This window comes from Heptranchias perlo, chromosome 22 (genome assembly GCF_035084215.1).
Source record: "Heptranchias perlo isolate sHepPer1 chromosome 22, sHepPer1.hap1, whole genome shotgun sequence".
In the NCBI taxonomy this organism is placed as follows: Eukaryota; Metazoa; Chordata; class Chondrichthyes; order Hexanchiformes; family Hexanchidae; genus Heptranchias; species Heptranchias perlo.
In genome coordinates this window covers 8,601,740-8,623,137 of record NC_090346.1, presented here as the reverse complement: position 1 = coordinate 8,623,137, position 21,398 = coordinate 8,601,740, and the positions used below count along the sequence as shown (strand labels likewise).

At 42.0% G+C, this 21,398-nt stretch overlaps 1 protein-coding gene across 1 annotated transcript in view; it reads left to right on the top strand.

Annotated features, from left to right (window-relative positions):
- The window catches only part of sdk1a (sidekick cell adhesion molecule 1a), a 682,245-nt gene that overhangs the window by 545,239 nt on the left and 115,608 nt on the right, over window positions 1–21,398 (top strand). Inside the window, exons 18-22 of the mRNA XM_068002895.1 lie at window positions 440–555; window positions 3,100–3,295; window positions 8,153–8,251; window positions 19,639–19,830; window positions 20,110–20,231. Coding sequence (XP_067858996.1) covers window positions 440–555; window positions 3,100–3,295; window positions 8,153–8,251; window positions 19,639–19,830; window positions 20,110–20,231 — 725 coding nt within the window. The remainder of the gene's footprint in view (window positions 1–439; window positions 556–3,099; window positions 3,296–8,152; window positions 8,252–19,638; window positions 19,831–20,109; window positions 20,232–21,398) is intronic.

The window sequence follows — 21,398 nt, the reverse complement described above, 5'->3', positions numbered from 1 at the left end:
TTAATTGTTTGGTCAGAGGATTTTGCAGATTGGAATGTGCTTGTCAGTTTCAGATTCCAAGTAGTCTCCTGTGGTGTTGTAAGTAAGTTAGATGATGAGCTGTTTTATAAGGCCAAGAGTACAGTATAATGCACAATATATTCCATTAGAGTGCTGTGGTGTCCCTTTAAGGCCTGAAAGTCTAATTGCTGTTAAGTAAACAGCAGCTCAGATAGTTCAGACCCTATTGTATGCTTGCTCACAGAACTTTGCTGAATGGAAAACGCTTGTCAGTTTTAGGCTGCAAGGATGGCGGCGCATTTAAAGATTGTTTTGCATCAGTGCTTCATATTAAGAAAGAATTTGCAAAGCTCATTAACTGTCATCAGGCATATTTGTGTTGATTATACCCATTTATGAAGTGAAATAAAATGTGACTGGCTGTTCTACTTGTGTGCAGTGCCAACAGCACCCCCACAGAATGTGGAAGTGGAAGCTGTGAACTCCACTGCTATCAAGTTTACATGGGATCCTCCTCCTCAGCAGTTCATAAATGGTATCAACCAAGGTTATAAGGTAATAAAACATAATTTTAAAAAACTAAAAATTGAATAAAATACTGTGTGGTCTTAAAAATATACTGCTGAAACCTTTCTTACTTTGGGTAAATGTACTGTCAGGTATAGTACTGAACCAAGTAAATCAGATTGCAGCTTTGATCCCTGGCCTGTGCTGGGTTAGCTAATCTCACCCACAGTAGCAATAGGGGCCTCTCCACCTCTAGGGAGGGAAAAAGTCAGCTGGAGTTCCCACTCCTGATTGTTACTCAGTGTCCCCCTGCTAGCTGCCAAATCTAGAGCCCCCTGGATGACAAGGAACATAAGGTAAGATAAGGCAAAAAAAGGGTAGCTTATGTCAGACTCCAAAAGCTCAATACTGCAGAAAACCTAGAGGAATATAGAAAATACAGGGGTGAAATTAAAAAAGAAATTAGGAAAGCAAAGAGAGGGCATGAAAAAATACTGGCAAGTAAAATTAAGGAAAACCCAAAAATGTTTTATAAGTACATGAAGAGCAAGAGGATAACTAAGGAAAGAGTAGGGCCTATTAGAGACCAAAAAGGTAACCTATGTGTGGAGGCGGAAGATGTGGGTATGGTTCTTAATGAATACTTTGCATCTGTCTTCGCAAAAGAGAGGGATGATTTAGAGATTGTAGTTGAGGAGGAGGAGTGTGAAATATTGGATGGGATAAACAGAATGAGAGAGGAAGTATTAAGGGGATTAGCATCTTTGAAAGTAGATAAATCGCCAGGCCCAGATGAAATGTATCCCAGGCTGCTAAGAGAAGCAAGGGAGGAAATAACGGAGGCTCTAACCATCATTTTCCAATCCTCCCTGGCTACAGGGGTGGTGCCAGAGGATTGGAGGACTGCTAACGTTGCACCATTGTTTAAAAAGGGAGAAAGAGATAGACTGAGTAATTATAGCCCGGTCAGTCTAACCTCGGTAGTGGGCAAATTATTGAAATCGATTCTGAGGGACAGCATAAATCGTCATTTAGAAAGGACAGTCAGCATGGATTTGTTAAGGGAAGGTCATGCCTGACTAACTTGATTGAATTTTTTGAGGAGGCACCAAGGAGGGTCGATGAAGGTTAAACGTTTGATGTAGCGTACATGGATTTTAGAAAGGCTTTTGTCAAGATCCCACATGGCAGACAAAAAAGTAAAAGCCCATGGGATCCAAGGGAAGGTGGCTAGTTGGATCCAAGATTGGCTCAGTGGCAGGAAGCAAAGGGTAATGGTTGATGGGTGTTTTTGTGACTGGAAGGCTGTTTCCAGTGGGATCCAACAAGGCTCAGTTCTTGGTCCCTTTCTTTTTGTGTATATATTAATGATTTGGACTTGAATGTGGGGGGCATGATCAAGAAATTTGCAGATGATACAAAAATTGGCCGTGTGGTTAATAGTGAGGAGGAAAGCTGTAGGCTGCAGGAAGCTATCAATGAACTGGTCACGTGGGCAGAAAAATGGTAAATAGAATTCAATCCAGAGAAGTGTGAGGTAATGCATTTGGGGAGGGCAAACAAGGCAAGGGAGTACACAATAAATGGGAATATACTGAGAGGTGTAGAGGAACAAAGAGCCTTGGAGTGTATGTCTACAGATCCCTGAAGATAGCAGGACAGGTAGATTAAGGTGGTTAAAAAGGCATACGGGATACTTTCCTTTATTAGCCGAGGCATAGAATATAAGAGCAGGGACGTTATGCCAGAACTGTATTAAACATTGGTGAGGACACAGCTTGAGTACTGTGTACAGTTCTGGTCACCACATTACAGGAAAGATGTGATTGAACTAGAGACGGTAGAGAGGAGATTTATGAGATATTGCCAGGCCTGGAGAATTTTAGCTATGAGAAAAGATTGGATAGGCTGGGGTTGTTTTCTTTGGAACAAAAGAGGCTGAGGGGAAATTTAATTGAGGTATTTAAAATTATGACTGGACTAGATAGAGTGGATAGGGAGGACCTATTTCGTTTAGCAGAGGGGTTAGTGACCAGGGGGCATAGATTTAAAGTAATTGGTAGAAGGATTAGAGGGGAGCTGAGGAGAATATTTTTCACCCAGAGGGTGGTGGGAGTCTGGAACTCATTGCCTGAAAGGATGGTAGAGGCAGAAACCCTCAACTCATTTACAAAGTACTTGGATGTGCACTTGAAGTGCCGTAACCTACAGGGCCACGGACCAAGTGCTGGAAAGTGGGATTAAGCTGGATAGCTCTTTTTCGGCCGGCACGGCCACGATGGGCCGAATGGCCTCCTTCTGTGCCATAACCTTCTATGATTCTATGATGTAGGATGAAGGAAAGACTGAGATTGGCAGTTGAATACTCTGTTGATACTCAAGACTTGCATATGAAGTGGCCACATGAGTACTGGAGAGCCACCAGCACGTGTAGAACCATATTTCAGCATATGTCACACCTTTAGGAAAAGAGGGGAGAAAATTGGAGGGAATAAAAGAAAAATAAATGTTCCGTTTTGAAATTGTTCATTTATTTTCATGTATTTTTACAAAACTTCCCTATTCATAATGCTTCTAACCTTTTCTCATCAGCTGCTTACTTGGACTGTGGACTCACCAAATGCAGTTGCAGTGGTGGCCATCACCCCTGATTTCCATGGAACACGTCACGAAGGACTCCTTACAGGCCTCAACAAGTTCACAAAATACTACACGTCCGTGTTGTGTTTTACAACACCTGGAGATGGTCCCAAGAGTCCCCCGAAGCTCATTCAGACCCACGAAGATAGTGAGTACTGGAGAACGGTTGCCTGAAACTGTAATCATATTAATCAGGTACCGAGCCACATTCACTGTGATGCCTGAAAAGGATTTGCAGCTGTGTTGGAGCCAGTTTGAAGCCACATTGAGATGTCTAATGAAGCGAGTTGATTTATAGTCACCTTTGTTCAATAACTTAATCTTCCCAGGGTGGCTCCCCTTTCTTCTCAGAAAGTGAGCAGGAATAATTCTCTGCTCCTTCTAAGAGACCAATGCAGACCCAATGCAGAAAATTTAAGCCATGTGTAATTGAAGTGTAACTGAATCAACCTATATGTGCTGTTGAGTGCAAGTAATGAGGTTCATGATGGAGTGGACCAATTTCTTAAGGCAGTGCCAGATGTTGAAGGTTCTGGCATTGGTTCCTTCTCTGTCTCTGCAGCATCTTTCTTACTTCCAGCTTCTATCAAATAAGAAGAATGAGAAATTTAATGAGTTTCCTGCTGTCCACTTGTTCCTTCCTGCTAGGCTCATGTAAGAGTCATCAAAGTCTGAGCCTCAAAAAAGAGAAACCATTGCTGATCTTTAACCAACTTAATCAGCACAAGCCATCTGTGGGTGCCAGGCCCTCCCACAACTCCACCACTACAACATTAACTGAGTGAGTTCCCAGGAATTGCATCACATCCTCCTCCTGTAGCCTTTCCTCAAGATTTGCACACAAACGTTGACAAAGCATGACAACAGAATGCTTACAATTGTCAGTCACAGATGATCAAGTTTGACAACTATTCGAGAATTCTCATTACTTGTCTTATGAAAGTCCCCTGAAATAGTGAGGCTTCATCGGCCATGCATTCATTGCAGGATTTATTTAAGAAAGAACTTGCAGTTATATAGCACCTTTCGCGTCCTCAAGACATCCCAAAATGTTTCACAGCCAATAAAGTTCCTTTGAAATGTAGTCACATTTTTAATGTACGCAAGTGTATTGTAATGTTTGCAAAAGTAGCAATTCTTCATGTGCTTACCTAGATAGTGAGTGTGACCATGAGGGTGAGGTCTCACCTCAGCCTGATCCAGTTCTCATCTGACACCTTCTGCGTGTATTTTCCAGCAGAGATTTAATCGATAGCAATCAGGAATGTGAACCCTGCTTGATTTTTTTTTCTTTACCCGCACCCCCCCCCCCCCCCCCCCCCCGTTTCTTCATCCTTTGTCCAGGAGCACTGAGTCCTATTGTAGCACTCAAATGATGCCCTGGCTGAAATTAGCAAACTCATTTGTTACAATTCTAATTTTTTACATACCATTTTATCATTCAAAGAGTCTGCTTCAGTTTCTGTAAGTAAGTCATGTCTGCTCTCTGCAATCTGCTCTTTTGCTTCCTGTCTTGCAAAGATAGCATAGCCCAGCCCTAACAATTAACTCTGATTATGGTCATTTGCATACTGGGATTTATTTAGGATTCCTCTATATCTTCAGTCTATAGTTCGGCAGAAAATATTACAAACTAAGTCAGTTTTGTAAAACTCTAATCAAATTTCTTTATAGCAAATGCACAGAAGCAAAAAATTTTAGACATCGAGCCTAAAATTCACATCCCTGGTGACACTTTGTGGTATAAGTCCATCGGGAGTGCAGCCTAAGGCCTTCACTGGTAGTTTTCGAGGGCGTCTGTCTGTCTTGAACATCACCCCTGCCATCAGAGGAAGGCAGGTCGGGGAGGGGGGGGGGGGTATTCCCAGAATGTAAACTTGAGCTCATCCAAAACTCTGCTGCCTAAATCCTAACTCACACCAAGTCCTGTTCACCCATCACCCCTGTGCTCGCTGACCTACATTGGCTCCTGGTCCGGGAACGCCTCGATTTTAAAATTCTCATCCTTGTTTTCAAATCCCTCCATGGCCTCGCCCCTCCCTATCTCTGTAACCTCCTCCAGCCTTACAGCGCTCCGAGATCTCTGCGCTCCTCCATTTCTGGCCTCTTGCACATCTCTGATTTTCATCGCTCCACCATTGGCAGCCGTGCCTTCAGCTGTCTAGGCCCTAAGCTCTGGAATTCCCTCCCTAAACCTCTTCTCCTCTCTGCTTCTCTCTCCTCCTTTAAGATGCTCCTTAAAAGCTACCTCTGTGACCACCCGCTCTAATATCTCCTTATGTGGCTCGGTGTCAAATTTTGTTTGATAATCGCTCATGTGAGGCACCTTGGGACGTTTTACTACGTTAAAGGCGCTATATAAATGCAAGTTGTTGTCGTTGTTGGATTATCCCGAACAGCCAGATTGCTAGGCTCGATGAGACGTGCCAACTCTCGGCCGTGCGGATGTGCAGCCCACCTTGGGGTCCAGGAACCTCCTTTGTTTATTCAGCCCTCTTTACAAGGGCTGTGGTGGGACCGCCAGGAAACATTTTTGGACTGGTGGCCTCAACACTTTGTGCAGCCACGTTTTCCACCCTCCCTCTTCTGGCAGGCACCCAAGATGTACGAATGACCCAGGGTACTTTGCTGGGGTCAGGAGCGAAGGATCCTGGTGAATGCTCCCTGGCACTAACACTGGCGGAGCAGTTGAATGGATTTTCAGGGCTGTGCTATATATTACAGATAGTGGTTTAAAATAAAGTCACGAATACAGGCAGTCCCTTCATATCTCTCACCAACCCTTTTACAGCAGCTATTTTGAAATTGAACAGTTTTTCACAATATCACAGTATCTTGCTGTATTCCTGAGGTAAGGGGTTTTCCGTGAAATGTACATTCTTGGTGTTCATTATACTGAAAGTCCTTCGGAAGTCCAGTAACACTTATGTTATCACATTTCTATAATCTTAATAATCATTCCTTTTGAAGATCAAAGCAACACCATTCTGACAAATGACAATAATGCAGGTTCTCAGTATTTCCCTAAAGCTGCCTTTATAATGCGTTTAGTAGGGTACCAAGACTGCTGTTGTCAACATTGATATCTCACACAGCTGGCAGCTACCTCGGGTAAACTTGCCAGGTTTGCTGAAGCTGGCCACTGGGAGCACTTTTCTTGTTGGATCTTCACGGCAATCGCCCATACCAAATATGGCAAGTTTACTGTGGGGTTGTCAACCAGCAGCCCTGGCATCCTGCTAGGTACAGAATGAAAGCAGCTTATGGCTAGACGACAATATTATGAGGACTCCATGGAATGCCAATGGGGAAATGAGTACAAGTTATCTGGAAACTTAGCTGGCTTAACATTTAAGTGTCTGTCGCCAAAAAATTGCTAACATCCCTTACCCAGTTCACATAATCCAAAATAGACAATCGTATTCACATTTAGAGCAAAAGGTTAAATGGTCCTAAGGCAGACAAATCATCTCAACTGTCATTTCAAATTTAAGAAAATGTATACAATCCCTCTTAGATCTGGATTACCACAGCTTTAAAACCTAACATGACAAAATTCCTGTGTTTGTAACATCAGATTGGGAATCAGACCTGGCACATTAGTATAGAGGGTAAAGACACTTATCAAGGAAACTCTATTATTTCTTCTAATTAGAGTTCCAAAACTGCTTCTTGTCACTGTGCCACCTAGGGCTGTACACATGGCAGCCCCAAGTTGGCATTATGACAGGAGGCCCATATTTGAACTCTGCTATTCAATTAATTGTGAAAAATTAAAAATTAAAAGAAGACAATTAATAGTTCAGACAGATAAGACAAGCATTTGAGCATGTAAAACTTGATAAGCATAAAGCTGCAGCTTTGTAATTTTTGTAAATGAATGTAATAATTTCTGCTTCCAGCTGTTAGTGCGCACTTTGTTTCTGCAACAGAATTCTGAAGAGGAAATCCATGCAGTCAGAGCGATCTGTTCCTTTGCCTTTGCTTTCATTTGCACCTTATGAATTTCAGTCATGTATTTTCCTTTTTTCAGTACATTACTTCAGGCCTTTTTTTCCGCTTGGGACGCACAGCAGGGATTTGTACTCCTTGTTCCTGAACTCACCGTCTCTATGATCATACCTGTTACACTTTTCACTGATTATTTTTTCAAATGATGATTTATCCTTTTGATTTTTTTTATATAATAATGTAGCTCAAAGCTTTGTTTTCTTGTCCACTTCCTTGATTTACGTCCATTTACCATTGGCACTGCCCTCCATTTCTGAAATATCGTGGGCTTTAACTGACGGTCGAAGTGGATATGTTCAAAAAGATTTATCTTGCATGTGAGGGAAATAGGAGGGCAAAAATAAATTGAAAACTGCAGCGAGTTCCTAGGCAAATTACTTTCACCAAGCACCCATATAGGATAATTTGATTTAAATCAAACTGGTTATTAAAGAAAAGTTTTTTAAAAAAGATTAAAATACAGCAGAAAGCTTTGTGACAGGCACTCCAGGATCATTAACCCACAGTCATTCTGTTGTGAACGGAGCTCTGATAACCCTACACTACAGGCTACCTGATACCTAGTTCCAGCAACACAAACCTTAGTTCAATATTTATATATATATGTATACACACAAGCAGAAATCATTCTTGACAACGTACTGTGTGATTTAATCTAGCACTTGTATGATGCAAGGAAAATAAAGTAGATGGAATGTATTGTGCCACACATGCTGCGGTTTCAGCGGTCGTTTTATTTCTCCCCGCAGTCGGTACTGAAAGTGCTTACTCGTTGCATTGAAAGTATAAACAGGATAAGTGATGCATAAGCATTGTTTTATTGGAAACCACCTTGTGATCATGGGAATACATAACCCCTTGAATTTGTGGATTATATGATCTGATGTTCAGCAGTGCTCTTTTTTCAATAACCTGCTGTTCCTCGTGATTTATCCACTGCCTACACAGCAAGTCAGCCACTGTCTCTAACTGTCTCATTTTAAATTTCTACAAGGACCGGGAGCTGTGGGGCACTTGAGTTTTACTGAAATCCTTGATACCTCTTTGAAAGTCAGCTGGCAAGAACCGCAGGAAAAAAATGGGATCCTCACAGGTAGGAAAAATAATGTTCAAATTCATCTTTTACTGAAAGGAAGGAAAGTGCAGGTCATTCAAAGTAATTTTCCTTTTTACCTATATCTATCTATCATTTTATCTGATAGTAAGTATTATAGATCTGTTAATTATAGAATAAGTAAACAGTCAGCAACTGCAGTGTTAAAGCATGTTTTGCACATAAAACTGGCTTCAGACCAGGAACCAGGCTGACAATCCAGGAACATGGCACAGGAGTGGACCAATCAAGATTCTTCTGAGCACTCTTCCCCTTCACCGCTGACATGCACAGTCTCCACCCCTTACAGATGATGCCACATCCCAGCCCTCCAGTGCTCCCAGATTCCAGGATCCACTTCGGTGCTGCCAAGCCTTCAGCCTCCTCTATGCTACCAGACCCTGGAGTCCCTCCCATGTGCTCCTGGATCATGGCATCCCATTCCCTCGTATTGCCAGACCTAACAATCTCCCACTAAATGCTCTGAGACCAAGATGTCATCCTTCGAGTACTACCATATGCCAGGACACTTCCCTCCCAGTTTATGTAGGCCCCAGAAACCTTCCCTTTCAGCCCTGACACTCCCTAAATCCATCCCGAATGCTGCAGACCTTGCAGCTCACCGCCCGCCCCGCCCCCCCCCCCCCCCCCACTTCAGTACAGTCACATCCTGGACCTTCCATGCCTAGTACTGATAGACCGTTGTGCCTCCCGAATGCTCAAAGACACTGGTACCTCTTGCACCACAATGCTGCCATACTCCTAATCTCTCCTCCCCCCGACTGTTGCTGGAACTACCAATGCTCCCAGAACCAAGGGTCCCTTTCTCTTCACTGTCCCCAGATCCCAGAACACCCCACAGTGTTTCCAGACCATGAGACCTCCTCCAGTGTAGCCATACTGCCAAACAACCCCACACCACAGCACTTTAGGAATCCCTCAGCATCCCACACCACAGCACCCTCCACAGTGAGACCACTTTCTGTGACTTTGCCACCTGTTAAAGTTCCATCCCTTCCCCCCCAAGTTCTCAGACCTTCCCTCACAGTGCTGTCATACCCCAAGACTCCCTACTAACATCAAATGCTGTAATAACCATCCCCACTTCTGGCAGACTCCCTGAATCGGCTAGTAAATTAAACGCCACATTCTACCCCCCCCCTAGTGCTATGAACTGCTGGTTCCCCTCACCCCACCATAGTACTGCCATACCCCAGAACCATTTCCCAAAGCCCAACACCTGCAGTAATTCTACCAAGATCCACAACCACTTTCCCACTCCAGATAAATTTCACATCCCTACTTCCAATCCATTTCATGTTGCCTTCCTTTGTATTCTTGTCTTTAAAAAAAGGTAAGAGATAAATGTCATAAATACAGATATAGCTCGAGGGTCTCTATGATGGAAACAAAGTTGATGTGATTTTTTTAAAACAAGTAAAACAAAAATCTGGCAAGAATATAATTTTCTTGTCTAGAAAGGGAGAGTACTTTGAATAAAAAGTTCTCCCTTGCTTTTTAACAATCAGGAACTGCATATATTTGGCACATCTACTATGTTACTATGTTGGCAATGACAAGTGCTTGAAGGTTTAATAAGGCTGGGTATTCAAGTGTTTTGTGGCGTGATGTGGCTAGGTATCTATCAGACTCGATCACTAACATCATTGCAAAACTCATTGGCCTGTCAGAAATATACTGTGAGTAAACAAATCCTCCCAGTAACTGGATGAGGTAGCCTAATGCAGCTGCTGTGCAATCTTCAATAGATTTTCCAGTTGATGGAATTATGTCCAAATCTCTAAGTCCATGACTGTGCAAGCACTGTTTATTTGTATAGTGTGCATGTATGTGCTTAAAGCAGTTCATCAGTCACTACTTGATCATTCGCAATATGGCTTATCTAGTGCTCTTGATTCAATTGTTAAGCAATGTACTGTTTTTCCTTTGTTTTTTCTTAGTCTTGATTTAAAGGTCAAGTGATTTTTTTCATTGGCCTTGATCTGTTTCTTGAACTCATTCAGAATTGCTTGAAAATGAATATTTAAGCATGCGACCCTGATTAATGTATTAGTTATTGCAATCACTTTATAATCTACAGGTTGTAGATTCAAGTACCAGTCTGTGTCCTTGATACTTGAAGTTGCTAAGCTCAGTTGCAATGAGTTCAGTCAGTTCTCACCAGTGATAACTGATAACGGAGCTTTCCTTGAGTCGATGAAGAAAACTGACAGGTTCATTATTTTCACTTTCTATACTCAAAGGCTTGAACTTCCCTTGAACAAGCCCACAGTTACCCTCTGTTCCTCTCTCAGCATTCTCTGACAGGTCCATTATGGCATGCTTTTCTACCTCTTCAAGAGCAGTGACCCCAACTGCCCCATCCTCCACTCTCATTAACTTTTCCACCCAGTGTACTCGTTGGGAGCTAACCTCCTTTCCACCCTGCTCTTCCCACCCACCACCGCCCCATGGATTCAGCCAGTGGATCAACTATCAATGCTTCTCTCTGAATTGTCCTCCAGAATGTCCGCTCACTTACGAACTAGATCCTTGCCATCTGTGACCTTATTGTGGATGATCGCATTAGCATCCTGGCTGGTAGCGAAACTTGGGACACCAGTGGTGACACCTTGCCCTTACCGAAGTCTCCCCACCTGATTATACTTTCCACTACCTACCCTGCCCAAACCGCCGCAATGGTAGTGTGGCCTTTATCACCAAGTCACACCATGGCCTCTTCCCCAACTCCTCCAGCACCTTCTCCTACATTACAGTGACTATACTTCAAAAGAACATTGTTGTATGTGAAGCACCTTAGGATGTCCCGTGGTTGTGAAAGGCGCTGTACAAATACAGGTTCATTGTTCTTTCTTTCCACATCCTTACTGCTTTCTCAAGTGCGCCGATGCCATCCAGCTTTACCTCACCACTGTCTTTATGCTGTCAGACTCATTGCACAACATCCAGCCTTAGATGAACCGTAACTTCCTCCAGCTAAACATTGGGTAGATCAAAGCCATCGCTTTGGCCCCTTCCACAAGGTCCATACCCTCCTCACCTCACTCTCTGGCTAATGGCTCAGGCTGAACCAGTCTGTGTAACCTCAGTCTCCTGTTAGACTCCTCCCTTCATCCCATCATTAACAGCTGTGCATTCAGCCACTTAGGCTATTTGTCTACAACTTCCTCCCCAAACTTCTCCCCCTCTCCACTTCCCTCTCCTTCTTCATGGCCCTCCTTTGGCTCTGCACCCATTTTTCCTCATGCCTTTGTGAAGTGCCTTGGGTGTTTTTCTACATTAAAGACGCTATATAAGTAAGTTATTATTGTTAACACAGTGACTCCATTTAACGGGATCCACCGTAACCCTTGATTTCAGTGCACTGTGCCAAGAACTTGTAGGATTTGTATTTGCATTCAAGATTCTCAATATGCAAAATTCTCTCTTTACCAAGGAGGAATAAGAGGAGGGAGAATCATCACAAGCTGTTCTGAGCAGCTGACTGAAGAGAGGTATTGGTAGAGGCCAAAGAACGAGTTGTTTTGCCCACTCGATTGGCCATGTCTTGAGTGCGGCGGGTGGAATTTAAAAGAGAAAGAAATAGAATGCATAAAGGGGGGCAAATTTACTTGAAAAGCTGGATTCTGCTAGCATTAAATTGTAAGTGTTCTTGAGTTGGGCATTCATGCAGTTTGCTCCTTTAAATGTCAACTCATCAAAATACCTCAATGAGGTCCATCCTTGGTGCCACAAAAAAACTGCCCATTTCATCTTAACTCACTCCTGTCCATACCAATTTCAGTATAGTGGATTGAAAGCAAATACTAATTTATGAAAATCAAGATCTGATAATGCAGCAGGTCAGCAATTAACCCTCAAGTCACAAGCATTTTAGTAATTCAGCAAAATGTTGGTAACATAATTGAGAACTTATTAGATGCTATACTATGTTATCGAGCAGTAGCCAGTGCAACACCTATACGGGGGTGGAGAGGATGAAACGTGCTGTATAGCCATTTAATTGATGATTTAGTAACCATTCATATCTTTTGGTCTTTTCATGAGAGTACTCCAGGAGGAGGGATAAATGCTTCACATAAAAATACGTATAAATCAGTAGTCACTACCTTTTTAAAGTATGCTTTTAGAGTTGAGGAGTAAGCATAAGAATGGTTTTAGTACTCTTGTGAAAAAATAATCCTAATGGATAGCTCCATGGTGTCTTCTTATTGAGAGGGCTTTTTATATCTTCCAGTCATGGAGAGGAGGCCAGCTTGTAAATATTGCAGTGTTCCTATGCAGACATAAAGGGACTGCGCAAATCTGAGAATGTCGTGTGGCATTCAGACAGCTAGTTCACAGGAAAGTAATAGTAAAGCAGTGAGAAAAGAAAATTGATTTGCCAAGTTCAGACTGTTATCATTCCTACAAAAAAAACAAATCAAGGCAGTATTGCTGACTTGCATACATCTATAGAAAGCACAACGTCATTGCCAACTGATACACTTGAGATTAAAAGCAAATACCAATTTAGGCCGAACAGGATCTAACAACTCAGCAGGTTAACAATTAATCATCCAGTTACAAAGCTCTTTAATTTAATAACATTTTAATACTAAAGGCTGAAGAATTTGGTGGATTACTTAAATGTAATTGAGAGTTACTAGTTAGTGTAATTTAAAAAGCATGGGAGCCAGTAGGGGGTGGGTGGAATTGGAGAAGAGTGAAATTATTTCCTTAAAGGATTCTTTACAAGTTACGGCAGGAGAGCAGGACAACCCCTGCGGAAATTCAAAGCTCTGAACATCTGATTGGCAGGAATTCATGAGCAAACAGCAGAGGTCAGCAAGCATAAGCATAGAAATTGGCTTCTGCCTGAAAAACTTTCAGCATCTTCACACAACAAATAGCACTAGGAAAACATATTTTTTTTACAAATTCGTGTCCAGTGGTATTGCTCAAAGTCAAAAAGAAAAAGCAGTTCGTCCTGCTTTCCTGCCAAACCTTCTGTAACTTTCTCTCCTTTTCTCACTTTCTTTCTCTTTTTTTCTCATTCTCTCTCCCTCTTTCACTTTTTCTCTTGCCCTCTCTTCATTCTCTATTTTTCTTTGATTTTCTCTTTCTTTTATTGTTTTTTCTCTCTCCCCTTTCTCACTCACTCTTCCTCTCTTTTTCTTTCTATTTTGCTCTGTCTCTCTCTGTCTTTCTTTTTGCTCCCTTCTCTTCCTCTCTCTGGCTTTATTTTGCTCTGATTCTTTTTCTTTCTCTATTTCTGTTTTTTTCCTCTCACTTTTTGCCTCTTTCTATTTTGGGTTCCCTCTTTCTCCTTTTCCTCCCACAGAGACCTGGAGGCAGACTCAAGGTACCAAACCATTGATCTTGTCCCTCCCTAGGTATTTTATTATTTTTATCAATGGATAGAATTTCTTAACTATTAGCTGCATGTCAGATACAGTGGATTTGTGCTGCAGCTTTAGCTCTGGGACCATTGGTGAAACAATTGCTAGGTATTTACCTGGCTAATTGGATAACTCAGAAGCTTAGTGAAATATCAAAACTCCAAATGCCAACACTCAGAAATCTGGGGCATGATTTTTACTCTGAGCCACGTACCTCACACGTCCACAGATATTCGCGTGGGGAACCCAGAAGCGAATTTTGTGCATCGCAATCTGTGATGGCAACTCAATTGAAGGTAAGTATTTCAGCTTCCGGGTTTCCCATGTGCCAGGCAGCCAGATTGACAGGCCGGCTGCCTGTCAGCAGTGAAAGGAGCTGTGAATCAGAGAGGGGGCGTGAGAGAGAGAGAGAGAGATCGTCAGCACTGCAAAAAATCGGAGGTGGGGTTCTGGATGACATTGGTGGGGGGGGTGTCCAGCCAGCAACGGATATCGAGGGTCCAGCCACCAAGGGAGATTGGGGGTGGGGGGAGCCCAGCATCGGGGAGGGTTCTAGCATGGGGGAGGGGGTGTCGGCCGACCGCGGGGTTCCTGTCGGCCAGGTGAGCTTGTTGGGCCTGGATGAAACACTCTTGCTCCTCTGGGCCCACAAGCAGTGTAATAAAGGCACTCACCTCGTGGATTCGGCCCTCCCCGCCTGCTTTCACCTGACACGATTCGGAAGGGATAGGAAACCCGAACAGGTACGGTTAAATTCATTTTATTTTTCCAATACACAAAATGTTAAGTACCTCAAGTATCTCAATGAGGTACATTGACCTATTAAGTATCAGCCTGCCGGCTTTAAGTGGGGGCGGGACTTCCTGGTGTCTGCTCTCCACACGCAGACAAACCTGCCTGAGTTAAACCCAGAAACGGGTGAGTTGGAGCTGGGTTGTGGTTCCGCTCCAAAAACCCATTATTTTAACCTCCCACCCGTTCTTGGGGATTAAAATTTACCCCCTGGTGCCTGATGTGTGATTTAACAATTTAAAAAGCAGACACCAAGGATGGTTGCTTGCAGCCTAATGGTAGCCAATTGTTATTGCTGAGCCTTTGCTTAGGTGGAAAGTGGCCAGCTCGATTGTGTAGCACAGTAAACAAAGGCGACATTGAGCTGATCCTTTCAGCGTAAGATGAACTGGCCAAGACAACAGTCAGATAAAAATTACAAATAGCTGTGATACTGGGAAAAAGTACTGTTTTGCACATTAAGAAAAACTGTGTTGGAGATCTGTGTGTGCTGTGCACTCGTTGTGTGAACATCACTTAACTGCAGAACGAGTACACAGCACACACAGATCTCCAACACAGTTCACAGAATTCTGTGAACATAAATTTTGTAAACAACATGACATAACTGTGCACAGCACAGATGGAGCTAGACTATTTCAGAAGTTTCTGGCTACACATACAGTTGCAGGCATGGGGCAACTTTTTTCCTCCAACCTTCTTCTCCACTGAATTTGCATCATCAAACTTCAGTGGAAAGTATAAATCATCATCTGTTTGCAAATGGAGTGGAGGAACATATTGGTGGAAATTATGCATTATTACACAATCTCACGGATTATAGTCACCATAGGTTAAATTTTATGATGCCCCTGTTATCGAGATTTGTTTACCAGAAGCACTAAAATGGTTTTTTTAGAACAGAAGAGATTGAGGGCTCATTTGATAGAGGTATTTAAAATTAAGACGGGATGGGATGTCAAAACAGATTGTTTCTAATGATTATGGGGCCTGGAACAAGGGGACATACATATAAGATTAAATGATATTTAGGACAAAGAACATGTGAAACTCCTTTACACAGAGGCATCCGAAAGGAGGAGGAAGAGAGAGAATGACCAGTTGTATTAAAAACAGATAACTTTTTTTTGTTCTCTGTCTATATATGCGATAAATTTCAAGGAATCCCACACACACCTGACGAAGGAGAAAGCCTCCGAAAGCTTGTGATTTTCAAATAAAACTGTTGGACTATAACTTGGTGTTGTAAGATTCCTTACATTTACACAGGAGTGTGAGGCTGAGGAATGTACTACAGGAGTTAGTGATAGAAGCAGAGGCCATGTCAACATTTAAGAATAGGTTAGATAAGTGGTTGAAGGAAGAGGGAATAAAGGGATATGGGAATTGAGCAATTATTTGGGATTAGGATCCTGTGGAGGATAAACAACAATGTGGACTGGTTGGGTTGAATAGCCTGTTTCCGTTTGTAATTTCTAAGTAATTCTATGTAACGAAGTAGAATATTGGGCATAAAGATTAGCAGCCCACCTATCTGTTAATATTAATGTACAGAAAATCAGGCGGGCCGTGTACTGCATGCACAAATATCCACACTAATATTCCAATTAGTTCTCTGGGGTGAATTTTCCAGTAGCGGATCGACCGCCTGATTTACACCTTGTCCGATTTACACCCCACCCGATGGTAAAGGTGAAAATTCACCCCTCTCTGTGCTGCAAATACTAATTTGTAAGCACCACTCTGGAAGCACCTTCACCACATGGATTGCTGCGGTTCAAGACGGCAGCTCACCACCACCACCTTCTCAAGGGCAACTAGGGATGGGCAATAAGAACATAAGAACATAAGAAATAGGAGCTGGAGTAGGCCAATCGGCCCTTCGAGCCTGCTCCGCCATTTAATAAGATCATGGCTGATCTGATCCTAACCTCAAATCTAAATTCATGTCCACTTTCCTGCCCGCTCCCCGTAACCCCTAATTCCCTTCACTTCTAAGAAACTGTCTATTTCTGCTTTGAATTTATTCAACGATGTAGCTTCCACAGCTTCCTGGGGCAGCAAATTCCACAGACCTACCACCCTCTGAGTGAAGAAGTTTCCCCTCATCTCAGTTTTGAAGGAGCAGCCCCTTATTCTAAGATTATGCCCCCTAGTTCTAGTTTCACCCATCCTTGGGAACATCCTTACCGCATCCACCCGATCAAGCCCCTTCACAATCTTATATGTTTCAATAAGATCGCCTCTCATTCTTCTGAACTCCAATGAGTAGAGTCCCAATCTTTTCAACCTCTCCTCGTATGTCCGCCCCCTCATCCCCGGGATTAACCGAGTGAACCTTCTTTTTACTGCCTCGAGAGCAAGTATGTCTTTTCTTAAGTATGGACACCAAAACTGTATGCAGTATTCCAGGTACGGTCTCACCAATACCTCCCTGTTTTTATATTCTATCCCCCTAGCAATAAAAGCCAACATTCCGTTGGCCTTCTTGATCACCTGCTGCACCTGCATACTAACTTTTTGATTTTCTTGCACTAGGACCCCCAGATCCCTTTGTACTGCAGTACTTTCCAGTCTCTTGCCATCAAGAAAATAACTTGCTCTCTGTTTTTTCCTGCCAAAGTGCATAACCTCACATTTTCCAATATTGTATTTCATCTGCCAAATCTCCGCCCACTCACCCAGCCTGTCTATATCCCCATGCAGGTTTTTTATGTCCTCCTCACTCTCTACTTTCCCTCCCACCTTTGTATCATCTGCAAACTTCGATATGTTGCACTCGGTCCCCTTCTCCAAATCGTTAATATAGATCGTAAAGAGTTGGGGACCCAGCACCGACCCCTGCGGAACACCACTGGCCACTGGTTGCCAGTCCGAGAATGAACCATTTATCCCAACTCTCTGCTTCCTGTTAGATAACCAATCCTCCACCCATGCCAGAATATTACCCCCAATCCAGTGATTCTTTATCTTGAGCAATAATCTTTTATGTGGCACCTTGTCGAATGCCTTCTGGAAGTCTAAATACACTACGTCCACTGGTTCCCCTTAAGTTTTGTCCTTGCTAGCAATGCCCACATCCTGAGAATGACTAATAAAAAAGACCTCTACTGTTTGTACAGTACAAGGATTGTGATGAAGGCAGCTGAAGATCAGTTTAATTCCTGCCAATCTAATCCTGAAATCTGAAATGAAACTTTGCTGCCAGGTGTTTCAGATTTGGATTGTTTCACTGTACCTGAATTTATCTAAAATATGCATTATGAAAATTACTATACTAGAGCCTCATCAATTTCAGGCTTCTGGCCAGCTTCAGCCATTTAAACCCTGTGGGATATGAGTTACTGATGAATTCTATTGTATTCTAATGCAGCTTCAATAATTTAATTGAAGGTTTTAGATTTTAGTTATGTTAATTGGGGCATAACAATTATGGTATCATTATTCACCATAAGTGAACTTACTATTAGAGTTCTTAGTTTCATACTAATGACAGAAAAATAAGTTATGTTTCTATTGAGGAGATCCAGCTGGCAAAAAAGTAAATGTATGCCATGAAGAATGGGTTAGTTTGCTTAATTTTCATTTTAACTTTTCCTCACTTCACTTCTAAGAATGCCAATTTACATGCAATTTAAATCAATACTTTAGGGTTAGCTATATTTGGTGTTCAGAATTTCAGTCATATAAAGATTGACTGCATACTAATACTCCCTCTGTTTTCATTTGGACAACATACCTAAACATTCTGTTATCACACTTCAAAACCATTACCTCCACATGTTGTGTCTGCTTCTCCTGCCAGCTCGAAGCTATTTAACACAGGCTGTTAAAAGATCAAAGCTAGTGGGAGCAGCATGCATCGTCAGACCTATTTCATTATAGTATGCAAGCTGCATTGTATTATGTCTGCAGCAGTAATCAAAAAAAATGCCTCTGTCTTAATTTTCTCAGATGTTTATCAGTTGCCATAAACAGCAGATGTTTGGGCTAAGGGCCAAATATGGCATTTGTGTTCTAAGTTGTTTACCAGACTAATCAACTTGAGTTTAGCTTTATGCTTGCTGGGTGGTAAATCAGGAAAGAAACTCTCATTGTATCGAAACATGTTTTGTTGCATATAAAATGGTTCATCAAAATTTACTAAAGAAATATTAAAGTTCATTTTTAAACACTATGCGGCAGATTTTCCTGTCCCATGCCTGGGTGTATTGGACGCCTGGACACAGCACATAGAGAAAAATTGGACAGGGAGGAGCACAGCCAGTAAAGGAACCCATTCGATTTTCCATCCATTTAAATGAATGGACGGAAAATTAGGTGGGATCCCTTACAGGTGCGTGATTCCCACCTCCCCCACCTCCTGCCTGATTTTCCTCTATGCCAAGTGCCCAGGCGATCCAATACAGCCAGGGGCAAGAACAGGATAATCTGCCCTATATCTTTCAGCAATATTTCCCTCGACCAAATAATTGTGCAGTTGCTACATTTATTCTGATATATGCTCATCTGTCCGTGCAAGTCAGTTTGCAAAGCTTTGTTTAGTCTGCCACAATCTGTGTTGGGATTCTTATTTCCCCCTGTGTGCCAAATCTCTGTTCTGCATGTGCACTTCTTTCTCCCCCAAAAATGTTGGAAGCAGAAGCAGAATTTATCCAGGTACAGAAATCTTAAAAGCATTTCTGGGTGTTCTATAGCAGTCAAACCTTTACTTTTTAACTCTAGACTGGAATCATTTTGCCTTTAGTTGGCAGCCTGCAGGAGGCCAATGAAAGGGCCTGTTAACCCTTTAATGGTATAGACGGCCCAGCAGTAGTTATATCTGAGAAGCAGCAACTAAAGGAGGTAAAACTGCACCTTCAGACAAACTGTGTGGAACAACAAAAAGGTGTTTTAACCTCAATAGAACACAAGTATATTTGGACCGTATTCTCTTAAATTGTTTTCTATACATGAACTGCCTTCAAACCTGCATCGTTAACTTGTTCATTTCATTATTGTCGGATCCATTTCTCTGTAGAAAGCATTTGATGCATGATGTTTTAAATATATTAGGTCACAGACTGACAAAAGCAAAGTAGTATTCGCTGAAGGAGCATGCATTCTAAATTAGTACCAAACTACTTGTAAAATACTTGTAAATAAAAAGATCAATCTCTATTGAACACCTATCTGTTATTGTGTGCTGTGCAGGTTACCAGGTTTCTTGGGAGGTGTATAACAGAAATGAAAGTCGCTTGAGCCACATATTGCCAAATGTAACACGCGAATACAAGGTAACAGGACTGGCTTCCCTTACTACCTACACCATTGAGGTGGCAGCCATAACAACAGCTGGCAGTGGAGTTGTGACATTATCTACCATCTCCTCTGGAGTACCACCAGGTAAGACATCCTGTTGTAACAGGGGTGTGGTTGGCACAGTGATCTTAACTTACGACTTGACCCTTTCAATTGTGTGAGATTTATTAATGAATAAGAACCTAACTTGGGCTCGGTTATTGGGTGTTCTAGATAGAGGATGAATTTATAGTGTATAAGCTACGGGAATTCTAGATCAGTTGCTTCCACTAATGCAATAATCTGCTTGCCTTCTCATCAGTGCTTAGGGTGAAAGGAAAAGAAAAGGGATGACATTGTGTATTCAACTCATCTGTTTTTCAGAACTCCCAGGTGCTCCATCCAACCTTGTGATCTCAAATATCAGTCCTCGATCAGCCATGCTGCAATTCCGGCCAGGATTTGATGGGAAAACGTCTATCTCAAAATGGATAGTGGAAGGACAGGTCTGTGACACATTTTTAGATGTGGTACTATGCAAAACACACAAATGTACAGCAAATTTTCAGCTATAGTACAAAACCTGGCAGATTTCTATCAAGCAAATCAATGGCCAGCTCATACACAGAAATCTGTGTATGAGCTGGCCATTGATTAAACCTTTTTGCATTTTGCTTGCAACAAATTATAAGCTCTACTACCTACAAGTTGAGATTTCTAACTATCTGGTAGATCTCTAGCCACTAACAGTGAAGAACTGTATTGTTTTTGAACTATATCTGTCCACCATCTTTTGGAAGAAATCTTTCTTGTCAATTATAGAACAAATGACCAAATTTGCATAGGATGCTGCAAAGTCCAAATTTTTCACTGGACTCGTGAAAAAAAAACCTTTAGAATCTGGTTGAAAAATTATTGAAACTGCATAAAGGCAGAAAAGTGTTACATTCCATTGACTCCTGCTTTCTAGTTTTACTTGGTGCACTACACATTTATAACCAATCTGAGGAAGTATCAGACCACACTCTTCCACAAGGTAATCCTAGTTTTCTTTATTTAAAAAAAAGAAAATAAAGTTTAGATAAACATCAAGCTATGATTCATGTTTATGTTTAAAATGCTTTAACACTATGGCAATAAGTTCAGAATTACCTGGAACCGGAACCCATCATTTGCCATTGAAATGAATTTCTCATGAATTTCTGCTGTTAGGAATGACTCCTTGGGTTTGCAATTTTCCCCAGGTCAAGAGCTAATTGGTTTAAAGCCAATTTTTCAATTGATGAATCCGCTATCATCCAAGAAGTGTTCTTTCCTTACAAACGGAGAAATAAGAAATACATATTCTGATATGTGCTATTAAGCAATTTATGTGCTGGTGCAATCATTTTCTTCAGTAAGATCAGCAGCAACAGTAACAACTTAACATTTACATAGCACTCGTCACATAGAATAACATTTGACGAGAGAAATAACTTGCATTTATATAGCATATTATCACGTCCTCAGGATGTAACAAAGCACATCACAACCAATGAATTACTTTTGAAATGTAGCCACTGTTGTCACATAGGCAAATGTGGTAGCTGATTCACACAGCAAAGCGCTGCAAGCAGCAAATGGGATGAATGATCATCTGGTTTCTTTCCCCCATGCTTTTGGTTGGTAGGAGA